The following is a 22,045-nucleotide window of genomic DNA, read 5'->3' as shown; positions in this document are numbered from 1 at the left end:
AAACTAATGTTCCTGAACAGTAGTAACGCACATTTCTCTTTCAAAAAAAAAAAAAAAAAAAAAAAAAATACAGCAGCTATCATTTCAAACATAGTCACATTATGTGAATATGCTTACATGTCACTTTGTTACAGTATTCAACCAAACGCATGACACAAAACCATACAGCAACAGTCAAGACTCCGACAGAGTACAGAAGGCAACTTTTAAAAAGTCGAGCATGATGGAAATAGACATTTGCAGAAAACACACTGTCTTCAGAATTCACACTTGAAAGTTTCATTTAATCGTAACTTGCTGATGTCGATATTTATTTCCTCTGGTTTGTCACGTCTGTATGTTACTGTTCTTGTACAAACAGTAGGCAAAAACATCTTATCCTTGAAGGAGAAGATACAATTTTTATCAACAATTAGCTAATTTTTATGTGCAAGAAAAAGATTACTGAATATGATGGCTCTGAAATCAATTACCTTCTTTGTTGCAGATACTCTGTAATCAGCTGAAGATTTAACTTTATTGCTACTCCCCTGCAGAATTATCTGTCTGATGATAAGGACAACAAGCAACCCGATCAGAAAGGTAACTATAAAGATTATGGAAAAGACTCTAAAGTAGCTTCGTCCAGAGAAACATTCTGCAACGAAAACAAAACACAAGTGTAAAGCCTCATGTATGGAGTAGGCACATCCCTCAAACACAGTTATATCTACCACTGCCTAGTAATGTTGCATAAATGTAACAGGAGCCTGGTAAAAGTTAAAGGAAAATAACTTAAGGGAAGTTAAGGGGAAAAGTTGCCATATGCAAGCTTTTAAAGAAGGGTATATCACGAAAGGCAATTTCAATTAAGATCCACTGTAGAAAAATGGTCAAACTATTATTCCTTAGTTCCTACAGAACTAAGACTAAGGGTTCATTGTGTTGGCCACTGTGAATTCTCTGTAAGTCAGTGAGTTTATAGCTGAAATAGAGAGGATGAATTGTTAGAGATGTGTGGGGCCAAGACAGTTTAATCTCACAAGATTACAGTGCAGATCATTGGCAAAATATGAAAGAAAATGTGGTTTCTTGAATCTTTGTTCAGTGCTCTCCTCACTGGTAAACCTCTCTCACACAGCAAGCTTTCCTTTAATTAATACTAAAGTTATGAGAAAAGTATTCAAAAGTATTCCTCATTCATGAACAACTGTAAGATAAAAAGAGTACAAAAATGAGAAGTGACAAAGGTAGCCATTTACCATGCATTTTTGTTGCAGCATGGACTGATTAAGCTTTACGAGATTTTATTTAAAAAGATTTTATTCTTCCACAGTCCTCATAACTGTACAGTTTTTTATACTTGAAAGGAATATTTAAACATTACTGAACAAGAGATAAGCGTTCTACTTCGTTCTTCCTCATTTCTGGTAATGTCAAATAATGTAAGCATATCCAAAGTAATAAAACATACAGATGCCATAACAGATTTTTATAAATATTTCTTAAAGCATTGCTCAGGCAGGATTCATTATTATTAGACGTGACTTCTCAAGGAGCTGGGAAATCTGATTTAGCAATGCTTGCCAATCACATTTCCTGTTATTATTTATCTTTTACTTTCCCTGAAGCTATGAGTGATCTTTCTCTTTTTCCTGCTTGCTTTATTTCTTATTGTAATAATATGACACACTTTTGAAAGACATTGTAACAGCAGTGAATTCAATTATTAATCCCAACAGATTTACATCTCTTATTAAAATTACCTAGAAAATGTCACATACCTGAAGTTTGGTCAATATAATGTAGCAGGTAAGCACATGAGGTTGTGCACTGGTCAAGTTTTGCTTGAGATGCATTGTTAGAATGATGGCACTGAACACAATTCCTGTAAAATAAAAATGTAATGAAAAACCTGTCTTGGTCTGTACTCCCCTTAAAGAGATTGTATCAACAGGGTGACGTATCGCTTGCACATAATGCTTTCCTGTTGTTAGTAAAAACATTGCGACATTTATTTATTTTTTTCTGAAATGTGATGGGCCTCTCAGCATTTTATCCCTGTGATGCTTCTCAGAACCAAGTAGTCAGAAGTTGTAAAGTAAAACATGTCTTTGGCTTCAAGCCACCTTCATCTGGCCCCTGCTCTGCATTTTGTGGTGTGTGCTTTTCAGGGGGTGTAGCTAAGGGTCCAGCATCCTTTCTTCAGCTGTCAGCCTCTAGTTCAGTTCTAGTCTTTCTTATCTATCAGTCTCATTGGGATACACTCTGGGACTGAAGAGAAGGGATAGGTGTAGGAAACACAGCTTTGTTAATAATTTTTCGGATGGTATGTTACGACAAAGCCACGCAAGGTCCCGCTGCTGGGAAGTTCAGAGGGTCAGCAGTACAGTGGGAGGCAGCGCTGTCAGCCTTGCCCTCTTCACTTTATAGCCTTGCAGAAGATAGACATCACAAGTGATCCTGAAAAAGCCCTGACTGAATTTTCAAAGAAGCTACACCATCTTCTGAATTTATTAAAGGTATGCATTTCACAGCGACTTTGAACATGTGTAAGCCAGGAAGACTAACTGCATTTTATCTAGTGAGGTCTTAGCAGTCACCTTTTCAGACATGGCCCAGCTTGTCTCTCCAGGATATTCACCAGAGCTCTAATTCAAATGAATATGAATAAACAACAATCCTGTTTTGATGAAATTCCCTTTCCAACTAAAGGCTGATCTCTCACCTTCTCAGCCACAGTGGGATGCAGAAGATTACATGTGCTGACGGGAGAGTGTAGAAGAGCCGTGCCCAAAGACAGGGCCTCATCGGCTCTTTAAGCCAGCACCAGCCAGTGTGCCACTGAGAGCTTGGTCTCCTCCTTGGGCTGCTCATTTCCACCTCCACCCTGTCTCTTCCTTTACGTGGGTAAGGGAAAACGGCATGCTTTAAAACTAGCACAGCAAAGACTAAGTGGTTTAAAACGGAGAATGTTGTTCTCTGGGTAAGACCAGCTCTGCTCTGCCGACCGATGGCAGTGATAATGCACAGGTATTGCTCTTGTTCCACACCTCCTTCTTTCAGCTGAGAAGCACAAGGAATGTGCGAAAACAAAGTTGGAGATTATTATGGGACTTGGTGGCATTCCAGAGTAGCATCTACTCTCCATTTTTAAAACTCCAAATGTATGGGCTTTATTTCCTACCCATAAGATTTCATATGAACAACCATCTTTTAATAAATATATGAAAAAAAAGACAGTCATAGGACACATCTCCTTTGACTTCAGAAAGCTGAAAGTTGGACACAGACTAGTGAACACAGATACAGACATGCAATTCTCTTACTTGCCAGTGTGAACCCCTCAGCTACAAAGAGAAAAGTCTCAAGTATGAATCATTTCTATTTCCTACAGTCTAAATGTCTAAGAAATATAGCACACATCTAGCCAAACAGAAATATTTCTCCTTGTTTCAGCACTACAGAGTTAAAAAGTCAAGTCTAGCACAAGAAACGTACCAGTTTTCTTCACAGGCTTTGTTACAAGTAGGGCAATATTCACACAAACGGCCAAAGCTTCTTGGATCTGTGCACTCACACTTTCCACATACACATTTTCCTCTTCCACTGCAAATCTGGCCCTTGGAATTCAGGCAGTGCTTTGCTGATTGCAACGAGCACTGGCAATGGTCACCTTCCCAGCCAGCAAAGCATTTGCATTTACCAGCTTCACATTCACCATTACCTACAACATCAGATAGCCTTAAGTCATATGCTTTTATGAAAACATAGAAAGTCAATTTTTATATGCATACGTTTGTATTGCTGATGCTTTATGTTAAACAGAGCTAATTTAGACCTTGGCTCGCTAATTAGTTTTTAAGTTAACAATTTGGGCTGACAGCATGATACGTGTTTATGGCTGCTGTTGTTAAGTTGAGCAAAAGCTGCTACCTTGATGTCATCCTAAAACGTTTTACTAGACTTTTTCCTGTTGCCTTGAATCAAAGCAGTGGGGATTAAAAATTACACAATGACCAAGAAAACAGTCTTCAGGCAAACTAAACAAACTACTCTTTAGCAAGAAAGCATTCAGTTCAAATAAACAGCAAGATTCAGTGGAGGAAGGAGTATCAAGTTCATGTGCACAAGCCAGAGTGCTTTTTTCTTTTCTTTTCAGAAGCACGTACCATAGCACTATTTTTCTGCCTTTCTAAAGGACAGATAACTGAGCTGGACAAGTGGATATGCTGTGCTTATGAACTGTAGGTTGTTTAATAAGAACTTAAAATGTACAGCCTCAAGGATTCAAAGGCTATGAAGAACCTCTTGTGGCCTTTACAATTTTCCAGGCAAAGCAGTGGGAGCTTTAGGGCAAAACCCATATGTTTTCCATGTTGTAGCACATTTAGGCAGCTGTACAACTGACATGCTGATAATGTTTAGCCACATTTTTACAGCGTGGGAAAGCACCTTTAGGAAATATAGAAACAGAGAGGACATAAAGCAAGTCTCATTAGGTCTCCTCAACTATGCCTTGGCAATACCTAAGTTTCACACAAACTGCGATGGCCCTTCTCGTGCTCCAGGGATCCACAGAGCAGCTGCAGGGAGACAGTCCCATCTAACAGACAGGATCTCCTAAATGGGAGTGAGGCCAAAGTATAGGCTGCCCCTTTTTTCGCCTGGGCTGTGCAAAATGGAGGGGGGAAGGGGATCATAGGACATCTCAGAGCAAGGCTCTGCACTGCAAAATATCCCATGAAGAGGCACACTGCTCAGCCATGGCCCCAGATGGCAGATTCCCCTTGCGGTACCCTAGGGCAGGACTCCATCACACACGACAATCTCCAACATCTCTTAGACAAAGTTCTCCCTGTTTCCTCTGCCGACCAGGGCACCACATCTCAGGCTTTAGGAGCTTATAAGTTTGAAAGGTCTGTGTAGGTTAAGAAATAGTAAATTTGCAAAGCTGGTTGGGGGGAGGGAAGAAGAGTGAGAAGATGAACCGTAATTCTTTGTGTTGGAATGAAGTATTTAAAGGGTTAGTTAACATCATTTCTCTTCATTTCACGTAAAGTTCACAGTCACCAGCAAAGCCAAACCAAAATAACTCTATTAAAGTCCATAGTATTACTCTAGATTTATCCAACTGCAGCTGAAAATATTGGTCCCTCAATTCACTCATTGGTCAGTATACAGTGAAATGAAAGGATGCAGAACAGCAGTATGGATTTGAAAATATTTAATTACTTCCGAGGGGGAAAAAATATTCTGGTAGAGGTACAGTAATGATACTGATTCAATCCCATTTTTCCTTAATAACTCTAACTTAAAAGTTCATGTTTTGTATTTTGTTCATATGCAATTTTCATTTGCATGCTTTCTTTAAAAAACATAAAGTAGGTCACAAAACCAGTAAGAATTTCTAATAACTCTCCCTGTTTATGTTTCATTTCCACTCTCCTTTTTGGAGCTGGTGTTCTGAACAGTGTTAGCAAATATATCAGTATTTGAAATCAAGTGTCACTGTATCTCTCACAAGACTGATTTAGGGTGTTAGAAAATCAGAACCTCATCTGGAAGTTAATAATTCCTCCTAATCTCTTAGTATCTCATTTCCCCATTAAACTGAAATGTATCAACTTACTTTCTGGAATAATGTTACTGTTTTATCCAAGATATCACTATCATTACCTCTGAATAAGTTTGAGATTTAAACCTAAAAATGGCTAAACTTAGAAAAAACTCAATAAAACCCCTAAAAAGCAGTGCTGAAGTTTAGAAGACAGTGCATACCTCTGTGGTGAAGAAAGCCCAGGAGCGTGAATTCCTACCAGGCTGTTCAGGACATTTCACACACTAATTCTGCACGCACAATTCTTGTACTTGACAGTCTTATATCATTGCTTTCAGCTGCATCATGTATATAAGCTTCAGAAAACAACAAAAAAAAAACCAAACCAAAAACAAAATAGAGACATAAACTCTGCAGCTTACCAGAACATAAGTTTCCCTGGTGATATGGGCAGGAAAAATCATCCATTTCACAGTACTTGCCATACACCCTGCCTAGCTTGTTGTTGTAGCAGAAACATTTTCCATCTATGCAATTTCCTTGACCACTGCAGATGGGCTGGTCCTGGTGTTGTCTGCATCTCTCAGAAGGAAGCGTATCTCTATTAGAGCTACAGTTGTCACTGCAATGGGACTGTTTGCCATCAGAAAAAGTTTCATCAGCCCATACTCTTCTGTGCCTCGCACTGTCTCCATACTGACAGGCACAACTTTTCTGCACATTAACGATGGCGGTTTCATTGAAACCAATAGGCTTAAGTATTGCATATTTTCTTCCTCCAGTTGTATCACATCCTTTCATTGTAACTGATACATTGAAAAGTACCTAAGAAGAAATAAAGACAGATTTTACAGCATTATTATTTTCTATAAATTGCTTAAAATTTTTAACACATAAATAAATTAGAATCTTACATTATGTGTGAATGTGCAATAGCTAATAATAACAAAATACACAGTGGCCATTTGTCAAATATGATATATTAGTAATGATAGGCATCACAAATACAGTTAAAACCCTAACATTAGAAGATTGACAGCAGTCTACTTTTCATGTGAAGAAAGCATAGTTCCAGAAGACAAGTTTAATACAAGTTAAATTGTCATAAAATTACCATAATCATCCTCCTGATCTTATTTAATGTGTACATTCTGTGTATATTATAGAAATACTCAGATGAGAATTGGGACTAGATTGAGCAATACAATACAAAAACAGAAAGAGATACTCTTCATAAAAAGAACCTATAATGAATGTTCTTGCTGCAGAAATGGTCTGTGCAAATAGAAACCACACAGGTTTTTTGGATGGTCCTATATACTCCTACTAAACCACAGAAATGTCTCACACCTTAGCAGTAGCTTATTTTTCCCATTCCTACAATGCGGATGGAGCAAGAGAGTGTTGCTGCTTTTGCTGTGGCCCTGGGCAGACCAAGTGCTGCTTTGGGGTGGATCTAGTGACCATCTCTTGGCCACATCATGGCCATCACCACCATGCCCCAGGACCTCACCCTGGTGGTGCCCACTGCAGCAGCAGCCCCTGTGGCTTTCCAGAGCCCTGGCATAGGACCCCAGATGATTTTGGTGGTTAGGTGACTGCCACAGAGTTTGCATCAATCACTACCAAAACTCTTTGACATCTCTGACATCTGTGATACTTTCACTGGATAGCAATCCTGTATCTCACAATTGTGGGGTTTTTTGGTTTTGTTTTTGGTTTTTTGTTTTGTTTTGTTTTGTTTTGTTTTGTTTTTTCTGACTGGTAGGCTTCTGACAGGGTATTATCACTAAGGCTATTTAGCCTGCTGACAGAAAACAACTCTTCCTTGCCTCCTCACAATGAAAATATAACCAAGAGGAAAAGGTGAGAAAGGAGCCTGAGAGAAGCAAATACCTTTACTCTTTACCCCCAAAGAATAAAGCTTTCCAAATAAAAAAAAAATCAAGAAAAGCTAAGAAACTGATTATATACAAGGTTGAAACTACCCGCAAAGACTAAGACCATTTATTTCTCATTGCTGTCTCCCCCTCCTGCTGCACCCCCACATGAGAACAGCCGAGCCCTTGGGGACAATGGTGGCTTTGTGGTGCACAGGGCTGCGGCTGCCTACACGGACATCAGGAGAAGAATGCTGCGCAGAAGCACACGCTTCTTAATGTCATATTGAGGGGGCACACAGGCTTTGTCTTGCCCTTTGCTTTTCTTCTTCTTGTTTCTTAAATGCATCACCACACACATAAGCCCTCAGTTGCCTGTACTCTTCGTGCATGAGACTCCTTCCCTTCGGTTATGGGGAAAAAGTGTGGCTACACACTAATTAATTCATACGGCAGGTGCTTATCACATGGGGAGGACAGGCTGCAGCTAGAGAATGTGCTTTTTATTCCACACAGAGCCCTGCTAGAAAACATCATCTTCATGTAGAACACACTACTGGAGGAATAGCAGGAAGATGGGAGGGAAGGGCAAATCACATCTTGTGCACGAGTTGTGAAATTTGACGGGTCTGAACACAGCAGCAGAAAGATTAAACATATTGCAACTAAATAATTATGACACCATGAACACTGACGCTTGCTAATAGCCAAAGTTAGTTTTGCACCCTGAAGAGGCCAGAGAATTCTTCCAGAATATAATACACTTTGTGTTTTGGTAAGAAAAGGAAGGAAGAAGGATTAGACAATGAAAAGAATGTGAGAATTAAGGAAAAGCATTTTGCCTGTAAACAAATACTGAAAGGAGGATTTACAGTTAAATAAATTAATCTCTTGAGGATGGCTCATTTTCAACAGCAGTAGAGGTTTAGGACCACATGCAATCTTTTACAATCAACTGGCTTGGCTTTTTATTAAAAAGAAACAGATATAAATATTTTTCTTTTCATTAAACAGAACAAATTCCAGCCCTATTTCTTACGACATGCACAAGGAACAACACTGGAGAAGAGACGAGTTAAGAAGAAAAACATAGCAAATCTCCCTTAAACTGTAGAAGCTAATCAGCAGCAAGGCATGCAGACAAAATTCAGAAGAGCACAAAATACATCTAAATGAACGTATTTAAAATGCACACATTTAATCTACTGATTTGTTTTGCTATTTCTACACACAGACACAAGTAAAATCACACCAGCTGAGACGTATGTACATGTCAAGAAGGAAAGAACTCCTTGACCCTGCTCTCCAGAAACACAGACCTCTTCCTGGCAAGTTAAGTGAATTACTCTACTACTCCAAGCAATTAAATAAATATATCAAGGCACAGAGAAGTTGTTCTGGGAAGAAAACCATGTTCTTTATATTAGCCAGACATCTTCCCCCGCATTTTCATGGTGCATGATGCTCCAGTTTTACAATCTGTTTCATTCAGTAGGTGGCACCGATCCAAATGGGGATAAATCATTTTATTAATTTGATTTATAAAATAAACTAATTATCCACAACCCTGAGTGTGCATGAAGACTACTAGAGCAAGGAGAGGGAAAGGTGGTGTCTCGTACAGACCCAAGGAACACAAATTCCAGTGATTCTTTTCCACTGAGCGATTATCTTTCAACCTCTTTACGTACAGATTTCATCACAATGAACATGGCCTTTGTGCCCAGTGGAGGACAAAGGAGAAGAGTTTTAATGGACTCTAGCTTTCAGGAAAAGCTTTGAGCCTTAGTTCTATGAGATTAGTGAGAATTAAAATAAGATTCAGGAAAAATAAAACCAGAGAATAATAGAGAGTCTGTGATCATTAATCACATAAATCTATTTTCAGTTTAAGTAAATCCCTAGAAGATTTCACACCATTGAAACCCAACCAAACAGAAAAATAAGTATTCCAGTTTCTTGAAGAACGAGAACTATCAACATACTTCTTCATTATATCCCACATTTTTACATCCTTCCATGCCAGTTTTTTTACTTCCGTCAGGACAGATTGCAGTGATATTGAAATGAAGACCTTGGATCTGGTTATCCACTTGGATTTTCACTTCAGAGATTAGTTTCTGTAACCAGAAAACAAGTCTTAGACGCATTGCATCTCAACTTATAATGTGTATTAGTGACTAACACCAAGTACGGCTACTATGTCTGACTAAAAATGAAGAAATCTTGTCTGTGTGAATAGAGGAATGAATTAAAGCATTGTTTCCCATATAAAGACCCAATTACATTCCAAATATACACAACCAGTGAACTAGTAATTCTGATAAAGAGGGTTACATTTTCCAGATAAAAACATTTTCAGCTTTTCTAAAATCGTTTTGAGGCTGTATTTTTGGCAATTTGAAAATCTATTCTAACGACTGTGTTCAACAAAAATGGCTTACTGTTTGAGAGACTACACTGCCTTTTAGCCACATATTTAAAATAAAACAGTAAACATACATACAACTATTGTTATCCAGCAGAAAAGGTTCCTAATTGACCTGACACTTTATAAACTTCAATATTTTGCATCTGTCTTGGAAAAGTTTTCTCTGAACAAACCTTAGGATGATCTAAAAGCTATTGGGATTATTCGTACTGATTTATTTGGGTCAGCTAGGACTATAGAAGTCAACAACTGGTTGATTCCCACTAGGGCTTTTTACAATATAAAATAATGAAAAAGCCAGCTACTTTGTAACTTGTATTTACTGCATGCTCTAAAATCCTACTTCCTTCCAAGAAGGAATATTGCTTCTTGACCTTTTAAAAATTTATTAAAGCTCTGTACAAACCTATGAGCTGAAAATTGCACAAAGAGATTATTAAAATTCTTAGCATACTAGTACTTAAAAAATTAGTTTAGTGGGATATTTTTACTGCTACAAATGGAAATTTAATTACATGAATCTGAACACATGTTTATCTTAGTAACTTTTTGAAAATTAGTGATTCATCTTTGGCTTTTTAGCCAGGGATTTTCAGCCAGGGTTTTCCACAACTAAGCCTAAGGTTTCCCTCCCGAGAACAAGAGTGCAAGAGGCCCACTGTCATCAAACATCAACACTAAATTTATTTTCTTATCTACTTACTTTTGCTTTCAAGAAAGCAAAACATACAAGCCCTGTTCACTGTGTGTCTGTATACTGTAAACCCCTAAAACTATGATAAAAATCTCAAAGTATCAAATCCAATGAAGATTAGGATGGGAAGGAAGATACTGTCCAAAAAATGAAAATAAGGCAAGAGCAAACTGGGGGTGGCTGGAGCAGGAAAGTCCCACAGAATCTTCCATTGAACTAAATCATTATTTTGTAAATTTTCATTTCCTCTCCTTGAATGTTTGCCCTGCACTGTGCTCTAAATACCAGGATACAATTTAGGATGGACAGTGTAAAAATGGCATACAAAAGGACTATGATCTTAAAAATTTTTTGCCAGTAATTTCCTGCAAACCTCCATATTCAAAATGAGATTTCTCTATTTTATAAGAGAAAGTTCAGTATCAGTGAGAACTTCTCTGCAATTTGATTACTCCTAACCTCTTCTGCTTTTGAATGTCTTTGCATTCTGCACAATGTTTCCAACATGACAGTGAGAAAAATATGCACAAACCCACTCTACTGACTAGGAACAGACATGGGAATTGGCGCTTCATTATAGCTAATTTGCTGAAAGTAAATAGCTGGATTTAGATTGTTAACCTAGTACAATGGATAATTTCAGCCTCCCATGTCCAACTAATTAAAAATAATGTGATGCATGTTGATACCTTGCCTATATCTTTGTAACTGATTTTTCAACATTTGGAACTTGTATGTTTGTGTAACTTGCACACCTGAACAGCATTCAGCCATCTAACCCATCATGTTCATTTTGATGCTGCTCTATGGGCTCCCTGTGCTCTAATACCTCAAATGTACTTGCCTTCATTTTCAAAGCTGCTTATGTCCCCTCTTACCGGGCTTTCATTCACTATCAAGATGCCAATTTCCACTTTCAAGCTGCCATTCCCTGTCAATCATTTGTGGAAAACTACTTTATGCTCTTTCCCATACTACTACTTTCTCTTTCCCATACTATTATTTCAGCTGAGAACTCCAGGCAAGAATTCACAAAGCCATTTCCATTGTTCTCTCCCAAATCCCTATCAAAACTCTTCCTCACTGCCGTGCCTCAAAACCCTGAGTCATTACACTGCTTTGTGCAGTGTAAATCCTGCTTTCCACAACATCCACTGTTGTCAAACTACCTCCTTGTAAATTCCTACCTGTTGTCCATTTTCTAAGAATTATACTGTAAAACCCTCTAGATACTGCACTATCTTTTTGCTCTGAATTTATTAGACAGTCTGTAACTAAAGATCTGAGATGCCAAAATTCAAATAAGTCAGATGCTTCTTTTGAAGTTACATGGCAACAGGTGCAGAGACTCAAACAGCATATTTAGAAGCATCCTTAGAAAGGAAAAAGTGGTAGCTCTTGGCTTTGAGACCCCAACAGCCTGGGAATTTGAGAGCTATCTTGGGGTAGTGTCACCCCCCAACCTGGACATTCAGAAAAGTAGGGAACTTATTCTCGTGGACTTCAGATAGAAGCCAAGATGCTGAAAATTCCAACTTTAGGCTATGAAAGGTGAAAAATCTCTGTACAAATACGGCATACAACATTGTCACTCTCATCATACCTGATAGGCTTCTACCACCAAATCATTGAGATTTGCTGCTTGTGATTCTATCTGTCTTGCAACACTACCAGGCAACAGAGGTAACAGATCCTATGAAAAATACAATCATTTATGCACAGTTTTAATTTTTAATATAAATATTGTGCTTTCAAAATTGGAAAAAGAAATCAGGTTTCTAACCTACTTTATACCAGTGGAACTGGCTTCCTTGAACTGCAAAAATAACATTGATGTTATTGTCAATCAATTTTTCAGAAAGCTGCCCAAGAGATGGATGCTCCTGCAAAATACAACAGAAAAGAGAAGACTGCAGATTAGCAGGGAAAAACCTTATATTTCACATATGACACAACACAGGATTCCAGAACCACTCCAATCCTTATTTCTAAATATACAGAGAAATGCAAGGCCTACATCCAAAAGAAGGTGGGACCAACCAAATAAACAGATCATGACAAAAAAAATCATCAGGCACCAGCTAGACTGTGACCAGCTTATCGTTGCCATCTATGCAGGGGTGCTGCAGAGTGTGAGGACTAACTCGTACAGTACTATTTTGTTGTTTTGAGTCTGATGCTTAAGAAATACGGATATGATGCTGTCCATGGTCCATCTAGAAGAGTAACAAGATTCCTGAGAATGATAGGTGGGTTCTTGTGCAAAAGTCAGGGAGAAAGTACAACATGAGGGCACTGAGATGGGGTGTGCTTTTGGGAACAGCAAGGTGAGTAATTAGAAGTTTGTTTCTCAGAAATTTATTTTGGCACCAGGGATCAGACACATCAGCTAAATGCAGCCACTGGGTCAGGTTCTAGCAATGTCAGTATTCTGTACATATCTTACTTATGGCTGACAGCTTTCTCCTTCTCTGTATGTCCAAGACCTTCCTTAGGAGTGATGCCTCCAGTCCTCACTGTGATGACCTGCTACATTTTCTTAACCACGCTTGTGCTTGAAGAAGGTAGCATGAGTTTCACACCTCTCCCCAGTAATGCCATTGCTCTATTTGGTGAAGTACCTATGATGGCATGCCCTGTGCCAGTAACCTGCCCTTCTACACTTCTCATTGAGAGATCTGACGTGGATTCGAGAACAAGAGGTTCATTGCTATCCCTGCATCCAAGATCTGAGGAAGCACGAGGGTGTCTTGTGTGGTCCCAGTGGGCTTTGTACACCTGGGCTATGTGAGATCCATCCAGCTCCAGTACTCTAAGCCAAACTGACTGAAAGTCACAGCTTATTTACCATGTATTTGTGAATACTTCTCAAGAAGTAAATTCAACACCTGAAAGTCATGACTAAACATAGATAAATGACTGGGGCCTTGGCCTGTGTTTCCCCTTACAGAGATTTCATCTGCACGTCTCCATTTATGTCAGGTCCTTCAACCTCTTTCCCTCATATACTTAGCTGTTTTTCTCTTCCTGGTATTTTTCACCATCTGCTCCATATTGTCTCTCTCTTGCACAAACACACTGTTTCCCTGCACAATTAATTTCTCAGAGTGTCAGTTGTTACTCAAGGCACCTTGCAAGCCAGTTGCTCTCCTAATAGTAATGCGAGTGCCAAGACAGGTGAGACAAAGTTATGCAAGGGGGCAAAATCTGTTTTCCATCATATTGCACCATTATAAAGAGCCTCGTATAGAAAGAACAAAGGAGTTTCTTGCTGCAGTTTGATCTTAGCCAGGGTCCATGCCTCTCTCAACTTTTCTACCCTTTGGTAAGAGATTATATTCCTTAAGATAAGTGATGAAAGGTAGCAATAAACAGGCCTTCTTAGAGCTGCAGCTGGGGAGTGTGCCATACGTGAGGGTCCAGTGAGCATGCATGCACACTCCACAGCAGTTGTGGGTGAACTGCAGCAGGAGTGGCTTTGTTGCCATTCTCAATAGCCTGCAACACAGTACTACAGCCTCCTGCCTTCTCCATGACCACAGACCACGGTGGTGGGGCCTCCATTGTGCTGTACAACCCTACAGGCCACATGCAACTGTCTGGCAGATCACAGACACACCAAGTAGTCCCAGGACACAGGCGAGTGAAGCCAGCCGTCCCGCAAATATTTCCTGCACTATAAATGTGTGAAAGACAGAGGCAGTGTTAAGGGATCATGGGATGGTGGTCAAATAAGTCAGTCCTCCTGCCTGACACATGACACTAGACATCTTCGAATTCCAGCAAAGTGGCCCTTCAACAACTCTGCAACTAATGGCAAAACTCTGGGATCAGTGGTATCACAAACGGGTTTCCAAGCCCTCATGAAACAAAAATTTATTTAGATGGAGCTTACTAAGGTCAAGAGATGACACACATAGACATGCAAGCGTTGCAGGGACTAGATCCCCAAACTACCTAGTCTGCTTACAAGTATACTCGTCAGCTCTAACTCACTAGAGTGTCCAGCTTTGTTAGTAGTACATTCAAGTCTCACTTCAGATTAGAAAGAAAAATTTTCTTTTTATTAGAAGAGACTTTAAAAAAAAGCATCAACAGACCCACACTATCTTTTTCATTATTTTAAGCATATTAAGAGATGACATAAGGAACTGTTGGTCACTCATGGAGCCTCATTTTTCTTGCTGTAAAAACCTTGCTGCATTTTAAGTATTTTTACTTATCTCTTCCCATTACTGCTCAGGCGAATGTACTTTCATTTTAGATCATCTTTCTTGTTCCAATTACATCATTCATTTTATTTTTTTAACCTACTGTGTTAAGCTGAGAGGATAACTAATACAGATGTTAAGTATTTCAGAAAGGGAGTTAATCAAGCATAGATCTAATTAAAATGGACTAGATTTCTTTCCTGTCTTATGCTTTTTTGCTGACCTCTGCGTGACTACTTAGCAAAAGTTAGAAAGAAACAGGCAGAAAAGTGACTAACTGGAAACACTTCTGATGTGAAGGTTATGCTTATGCAAATAAATAAAGCAAAGTCCTTTTAACTGGCACAAGGAGGAAATAAAAATATGCCAAAATGCAATCCTCTCAAGACTACCAGAAGCTAAGAATCAAAGTAGGAAAACAATGTGATTACAGATGGCTCTTTAATTTAGCATAGGACAACAAAATTGCACTGATAAGGAAAAAAGGCAAAAATACGTTTCATGTGATGTGTATGTTAAAAAGCTGACAGCCTTTCACGACATTTCATTTAAACATGAAATAGTCTTTTTTTTTTTCCCCTGATTTTACTTGTTCATTTGAAGTTTCCTTTTGGATCTGTATGGCTAAAATAATCACAAGCTGTATACCCCTGAGAATAAAAAACCCAGAAAACCAGTACACCTACCCTTACAGACACTAATGTGTTATCATGTAAAATCTGCTCCAGAAAATATCTAATACTGAGAAAGATTTCCATTCTACCCCTTTTCTATTACTAAGTGCATGACCGCTACTACATGTGGGCATGCAAGAATTAGCCCGTGGTTGAAAAAGGTATGGAGTAGTAGCCAGAAAACACATGGGCCAAAAGGTGCCACCACAGATCTAAGCATCTTTCAAGGTAATTTCATTTAGGTGGCTAAAAAAACTACCTCATTTCAAAAAAGGCATCAATAGCGATAATCATGGAGATTTCTTATTCTATATGGGACAGTAAAATAATGATTTTTCAACCCAGCATCCAGAAAACACTTTCTTCAGTCAGCCATCAATCTGTCATTGTTACTCAGAAAGAGATTAATTAATTTTGTTTGTATTTTATATTGGTGAGGTTTTCCAGCTGAAACAGAAGTTAATTTCTCAAGTTGGACAGAAAATAAATATAGTTGGTTTTTTTTTCTGAAACAGACACTATATTTATTACCAAAGGAAACCTGAATAGCAGAATAAGATTTCTACCTTCAGCAATTGTTAATAAGCAGAGCAAAATTCCTCTCATTTATAGCACTGAAATTAGGAAAAAAAAAAAAAAGAAAAATAGAGATAGGGACACCATAACCTGTACGTATGCTCTGCTTTGGGAAACGAAAGTTTCGGGATTATTTGCTTTAAGTAGAACAAAGGAAGGGGTTGTTTTTATCCCAGGGACACTGTAGAAATACTGAAACTGAACAGACTGGCTAGAGGGAAATAAATAATACTGACATCTGTGAGGGAATATCCAAGAGGTGACAGAGGGAGTATATGAATGCAAGAACACCAGACAATCGGAAATCCAAACAACCTTCCTGTTAGAACACGCTCAGCTCCCTCCTCTGCTCATCAAGGTCCCGAACACCCACCAATTCCCAGAAACCTCCCATGTTTCATGATCACACACCATATGGCGGCTGCTTCCTGCTGTCCCACCATCCTCGTAAACACCAGTTGCTGAGGTTATATTCAGGTCTAGCCTAACTTACACGTAGCCCTCACTGACTTCACTAGCACATTGCTGGCTTGGGCTGAACTCAGGCTATATACTTTAACTAAGTGCAGCTAGCACTGAGAATAAAACTGTAATGTGCTCTAATGATACCACAGTTCGTATTTCTGTTTTCTAGTGATTACATGGCAATTAAGTAGTGATTCCTGTTTCTTAAATAAATGATTCATATTTCTTTAAGGAAATAGCCAAAGCAATTAAAAACTACAAATCTTAGAAAAAAAATGCATGTCTTCGATCACTCATGACTACTGTATACATTCTTGAAAAAATTATTCTGAAAGCTAAAAATATCTGCTGAAGGCATATTATTTTGCTACAGTGGATTTGATACAACTTTTTGCACAGGTATGTATTACCACACATTGGTTTTATACTGTGAGATTCAAATGTATTTAATACTACATTACCACAGCAAAGCTTTGTGGCACGAAAATATTTTCTAGTCCATCATGGTTGAATTAGCTCATTGCTGCTGTACGTCTTCAGCCTTACTCTTACCAAGCCTTTTCAACTGTGGGAACTACACATCTTCTGACCATAAAGCACAACCACTACCTTTGTCTCATCAGCAGGATCATGCAATTCTTACATATGCATGTAAGAATTGCTCATCATTACGAAACGATAACAAAAAACTGCACGAAACCCAGTAATATATTCTCCTCTGCTGTGTCTCAGACTCCAAAATGCTTTATCCCAGACAAAAACAATGTCAATATTTCCTGGTGATTGATTCTTTATTTCACATCTTGCCTACCTGGGAAAATACTATCCTAATAACTGAATTAAAAGCAATGGTTTGGCAGCAATCTAAAAACCTCATTTACGCCGTTTTACACCGCTTCCCTGAGGGCAGAATATATGACATATACCTTACCATACTCGTAGCTTTGATGTACACATTATCTTTCAAATGACAGTTTCCATCATGGGGAATTACGATCCCTGCTAATTTACTATCAAGGGCCAGATGGGAAGTTTGATCTGTCATCACAAGAAGCAGTCGCTTTGCTTCTTTGCGCCATCCAATATGGCTCTAAAAAGAAAACAAAATAAAGCATAAGAAAGCAGTAACTACCTATTTTCTAAAATAATAAATAACAAAATGAAAAATGAATGTGAAAGTCTACTTTCAGATATTACACTGCTTAGCAGCATTAAGTTTAAACCAGGCTATTTAAAGCATTTTGTGTGGAAACATATATCACGTCCTACATCTGAAAACTATTACTGCGAGTCAGAGATCCACTTACCAATTTCTTTGCTTTTTGAAGAACGATCTCTCTAAAATATATACAAGTTATGCACTATACAGTGGGTAACAGCTGCCACATTGTGTGTGTCACTATTACTTAGAAATGCAAATGCATAGCACTTGTGTAATTCTCTGGGATCCAAAAAGCATTACAACCAACAAATATGCATTCATTCTTATTGGCACTTGGTGCCCGCTTCTATTTTTACTTTATATTTATTTACTTTATATTCTCATCATTCTATAATTTCCTTTTCCTACACAGCTTTCCAGAAAGGACATTGGTGTATGATCAACCAATAAACTAAAGTTTGAGTGTCTTCATGCACCTGCAAATTGAGAAATTCTTTATTATGCAGCAAAATACTACATCTATCCACCACCCGAAGAGATTAATAGCAAAGTGGCATCCGCAAGGGTGAATCTGATGTGTTTTAGGAATTCAGTGATGTGAAAGAGGTAGCAGGGCAAGCTTATATCTAAACTGGGTTAGGTGCCAATTTGTATTTCCGTAACATTTATTTCCCTGCAAGCAATAAATGGCTGCTTTAAATCAAACTTTAAAGGCACACATGAATCACCTTATATTCTTTTTCATTATTCCCTATCTCGATTATTCCATCTTCTCCTCTAATTCAATTTTTCCTCCTTTCTTGCTCCTCCTTCCTATGAGCTGTCTCATCTCTACCATTATTCCTTAACACTGCCAGGTATCTTTCATCCCATGTGAAATGTGTATCTACAATACAGTCCATGTACTCAGCCAGGCTTTGTGACTTATTCTCTAACTTCCTTTCTTTGCTTTGCAGAGAGGGATTTAGCTCACTTCTCAGGCTCATTCCCTGCTAGCTCTGAATGGGCAAGGAGCATCCCGTAACAGTAGGGATAATAAGTACACAGGGATGTGGTGTTTTTTCCAGCTTACACATTAGGCATCAGCCTCCCTCAGACAATCCTAGACAGCATTCCTCTAAAGAAGGGTATTTTAAGTTTTATTTACAAACAGGTTATATCTTAAATAATCCCAAATTCTCCTCCAGCACCGCAGAAACTTCTTGCTTCTAAGACTTCATCATTTCACTTTGTCACCTCAAAACTCCTATGTACATACATCACAGCAACCAAAATTTTAAAGAAGCTTCATGTCCTAACCTGCTACTGCTTGCAGCAGGGATGTATTGGTTAAAGCAAGATGGAGCAAGTCATAAAGTTCTATTGTAGGCAAAATGAGTGCAGATTAATACAAATTATAGTTCATGATGGTCGTTATGAATTGCACATTGTTCTCATCCATTTTGGTTCACAATTCAGTTAGTAGGAAAGCCTCCCCATTCTCATGAATGTTTCCATTTTATTGTTTTTGGAAGCATATATTATTCTAGAACTTACATGTCAAAAGTGTGGAATGTGTCCAATGAGAAACACTGAATTTTAAGGAATTTTTCCAAAGCTTCAGAACAATTTTTTATAACAGCTGTGATCACAGTGTCTATGAAGAGTGGCTTTTTTTTACCTGTTTTACAACTCATCAAAATTTGAAAATAAAATTGGGACCAAACTATTCATTTTTAGCATACTTTAGATAACTTTTTGGCCTTGACTCATTCTATTGCTCCAAAACAAAAGAATGTGTAGATAGACAAGATAAAAGAATTATCCTGACATCATCTCAAGAGATGAGAAACTCAGCAAATGCCTGTGATTTGGACAGGAGTTGAATTACTTTCCTTAAGAGGACCAGAAAGAGTATCTTATAGAGCGTTAGCAACCCCATAAATCAGCCAACTTTCAGAATTGCTATTGTACTATCAGGCATAGAAGAAAAACAACATGCAAAAGAGCCCTTTAGAACAAACAAATCCTTATTATTTAATATGCTTATAGCTTGGGAACAACTGATGCAGATCTTTTCCACCCCTTTCTGTATGGTAGAGATGGTGATGCAATTTTCTTAATATACAAAATTTATTTTTTAGTTGATTTTTATTGTTTTTAAATATAAACTCTTCAGATGCTGAGATAACACTGAAGTGCATTTGTTTTCCTTATCTACACGAGCAGGTATGTAACTGATCCTTCAGTTTTCAAATGTGTTCTTAAGTAGAAGAAATGTCAAATTGTATGTCTTCACTTAGGAACACAAGAAAAGCTTTAATGATTTTTAAAATTAATTTTGTAATTGACTGAAATTAATACATGTGCCTATTCAAGCAAGAGGCAGTTGCTTTCATTGCCCATCCTATGTTGGTTAGGCTGGTTAAAGTAGGACTTTGAAGAACATCATTAACCAATATTGAAAAATATTTCCTTATGCTCCCCTTTATCAGTTTCAATGGGAAACAGAAATGTATAGCTAAAGGGGATATAATGGAGAAGGAGGAAGAAATCTTACTATTATCAGTCCTAGAACTGACAATTTGAATTCAGTAACACTGAGCACTGTTGTATCCATATATATATCTATATATCTCTGTGTCTGAACTACCATTTAGTCTTTTGTTAATAAGCTCCTTACCTGGCACACAGCTGCTTGGAGCATCGCATCAAAACCCCCTTCAGGTGTATCAATATTTCCAGAAATTTTTTGTTTATTCACTGCATTTCTGAATTCTGCTATATTGTCAGTCAGGGATAGCACGTGAATATAACCATGAGGAGGCATACAATCTAGATTATAATCACTGTACAAAAACAAAACAAAACCAAAGTCTAACACATTCCATATTTTCCATTTGAAGGAGATGTAAATATTCCCTATCAACCCATAAAATTCTGTTACTAATGAAGATGTATATATGCACAGTAAAAGGAATACTTAAAGAAAGAAAAATAACTCCAAGTGAGATCAAGTTCAGTGGGAATTAGTTCAAATTTACTATGAACAACAGATTTTTTTTTTTATTTTATGGAAATGTATACAACATAATTTAGTTCATATAGTAACAGTACACGTGTAGTGTTTCTGTACAGAACAAGAAGAAATGCGACGTGAGCGATGGTATGATCTCAGAGAGTATATGATCCCTCTTGGAACGTCTACAGAGTGGTACAGCTTTGCTTTTCATCATCCTGAGAAAGGGCTATTACACCACAGCATTAAGATCCTCTAATAGTTTGACACATGGGCTAATGGATCAAAACTAAAATAAAACTTAAGTTCTTACATCCACTATTAATAAGTAAATGTACATAAAACTAATGTTGGGATTAGTGACAGTAACCTCATTATATGGATGGGAAACTCCATTTACTGTATCATCTTAGTTGTAAATGACACTTTTTGAAATTATGTATAAGGGGAGTGAAGTTTGACATAAGTAAGCTAATGCCACAGCACTTATAAAGGTCATTGCTCTGCGACCCATTTAGGGCAGTGGAATTTACGGCACAAGCTGAGGTGCTCATCTGATTCAGAGATGCTCATCTCACCTTCTGTTGCGTACAGTGTAGGCATCTAGACTATAGCCTGCCTGCCCCCAACTCAATTTACAGTCAATGAAGTGAAACTGGAACTGTAAGGATTAATACCTCTGCAGATGTCTACTTTTAGGCAAAATGAATCGTGTTCTGGCAGCGCTAACTGATCTCCACTGACTATATAGACAGTATAGAGGACTACTTCAGACACAGACATTTATATCTATCTAATGAATTCCATTACTAGTGCCCAATTCAAAAATCACTTAAGTTAAAAAAGAGACTTATAGACTTCACAGGACTTTGGATCCTGTCTTCCCAGGAAAGATCATAATGAGCAAGAAGGTATGAATAGTTAAAATTCACCTTTCCAAGTATTAAAATTTTTACAGACTTGAATTTGTTATGAACAATCTTGTTCTCCAGAAGGTTTGGAAGTGATCCCTCACTTCTTATATACGTGTTGAATGCAAGGCATAAAAGACATGGCATGAAAAATGAAATGCAAGCCAGAACACCTTTCTTATTTAAAATGGGAGTTCATTCATATTGCAACTGTGGAATTAGATCAGAGGATTGCTTTTGTTCATTAAATGAGCTGAAAGAAACTGCATCACATCGACAAAAGTAGAGAAGCCCTAGGTCAGAAAGTACAAAAAACTTTGTGATGAATCTAGGCAACATATATCCAAAATAACTAAGAACACAACAGTTGATTATAAAATTAAATGCAAAACATATTCAAATATACCAAAGAAGATGTTGTTTGGCTTGTTTTGCTAAAGAAAATACTGCACATTTTTTCTGATACAGAAACAGTTTTTCTGATATCACTCACCAGATTTTTCA

The 22,045-nt window shown here is 37.9% G+C and overlaps 1 protein-coding gene across 1 annotated transcript in view; it reads right to left on the bottom strand.

Moving 5' to 3' along the window:
* Positions 1–257: 257 nt before the first annotated feature.
* Positions 258–22,045, bottom strand: part of ITGB8 (integrin subunit beta 8) — a 43,084-nt gene continuing 21,296 nt past the window's right edge. The window contains exons 5-14 of the mRNA XM_059818794.1: positions 20,295–20,460; positions 17,402–17,560; positions 12,332–12,427; positions 12,148–12,237; positions 9,405–9,539; positions 5,962–6,364; positions 3,481–3,706; positions 1,764–1,867; positions 474–637; positions 258–380 (exon numbers count right to left, since the gene is read on the bottom strand). Coding sequence (XP_059674777.1) covers positions 258–380; positions 474–637; positions 1,764–1,867; positions 3,481–3,706; positions 5,962–6,364; positions 9,405–9,539; positions 12,148–12,237; positions 12,332–12,427; positions 17,402–17,560; positions 20,295–20,460 — 1,666 coding nt within the window. The remainder of the gene's footprint in view (positions 381–473; positions 638–1,763; positions 1,868–3,480; positions 3,707–5,961; positions 6,365–9,404; positions 9,540–12,147; positions 12,238–12,331; positions 12,428–17,401; positions 17,561–20,294; positions 20,461–22,045) is intronic.

Source organism: Gavia stellata, chromosome 6 (assembly GCF_030936135.1).
Source record: "Gavia stellata isolate bGavSte3 chromosome 6, bGavSte3.hap2, whole genome shotgun sequence".
NCBI classification, from domain to species: Eukaryota; Metazoa; Chordata; class Aves; order Gaviiformes; family Gaviidae; genus Gavia; species Gavia stellata.
The sequence above is the reverse complement of the archived record's forward strand: the minus strand, read 5'-3'. Positions and strand labels throughout refer to the sequence as shown.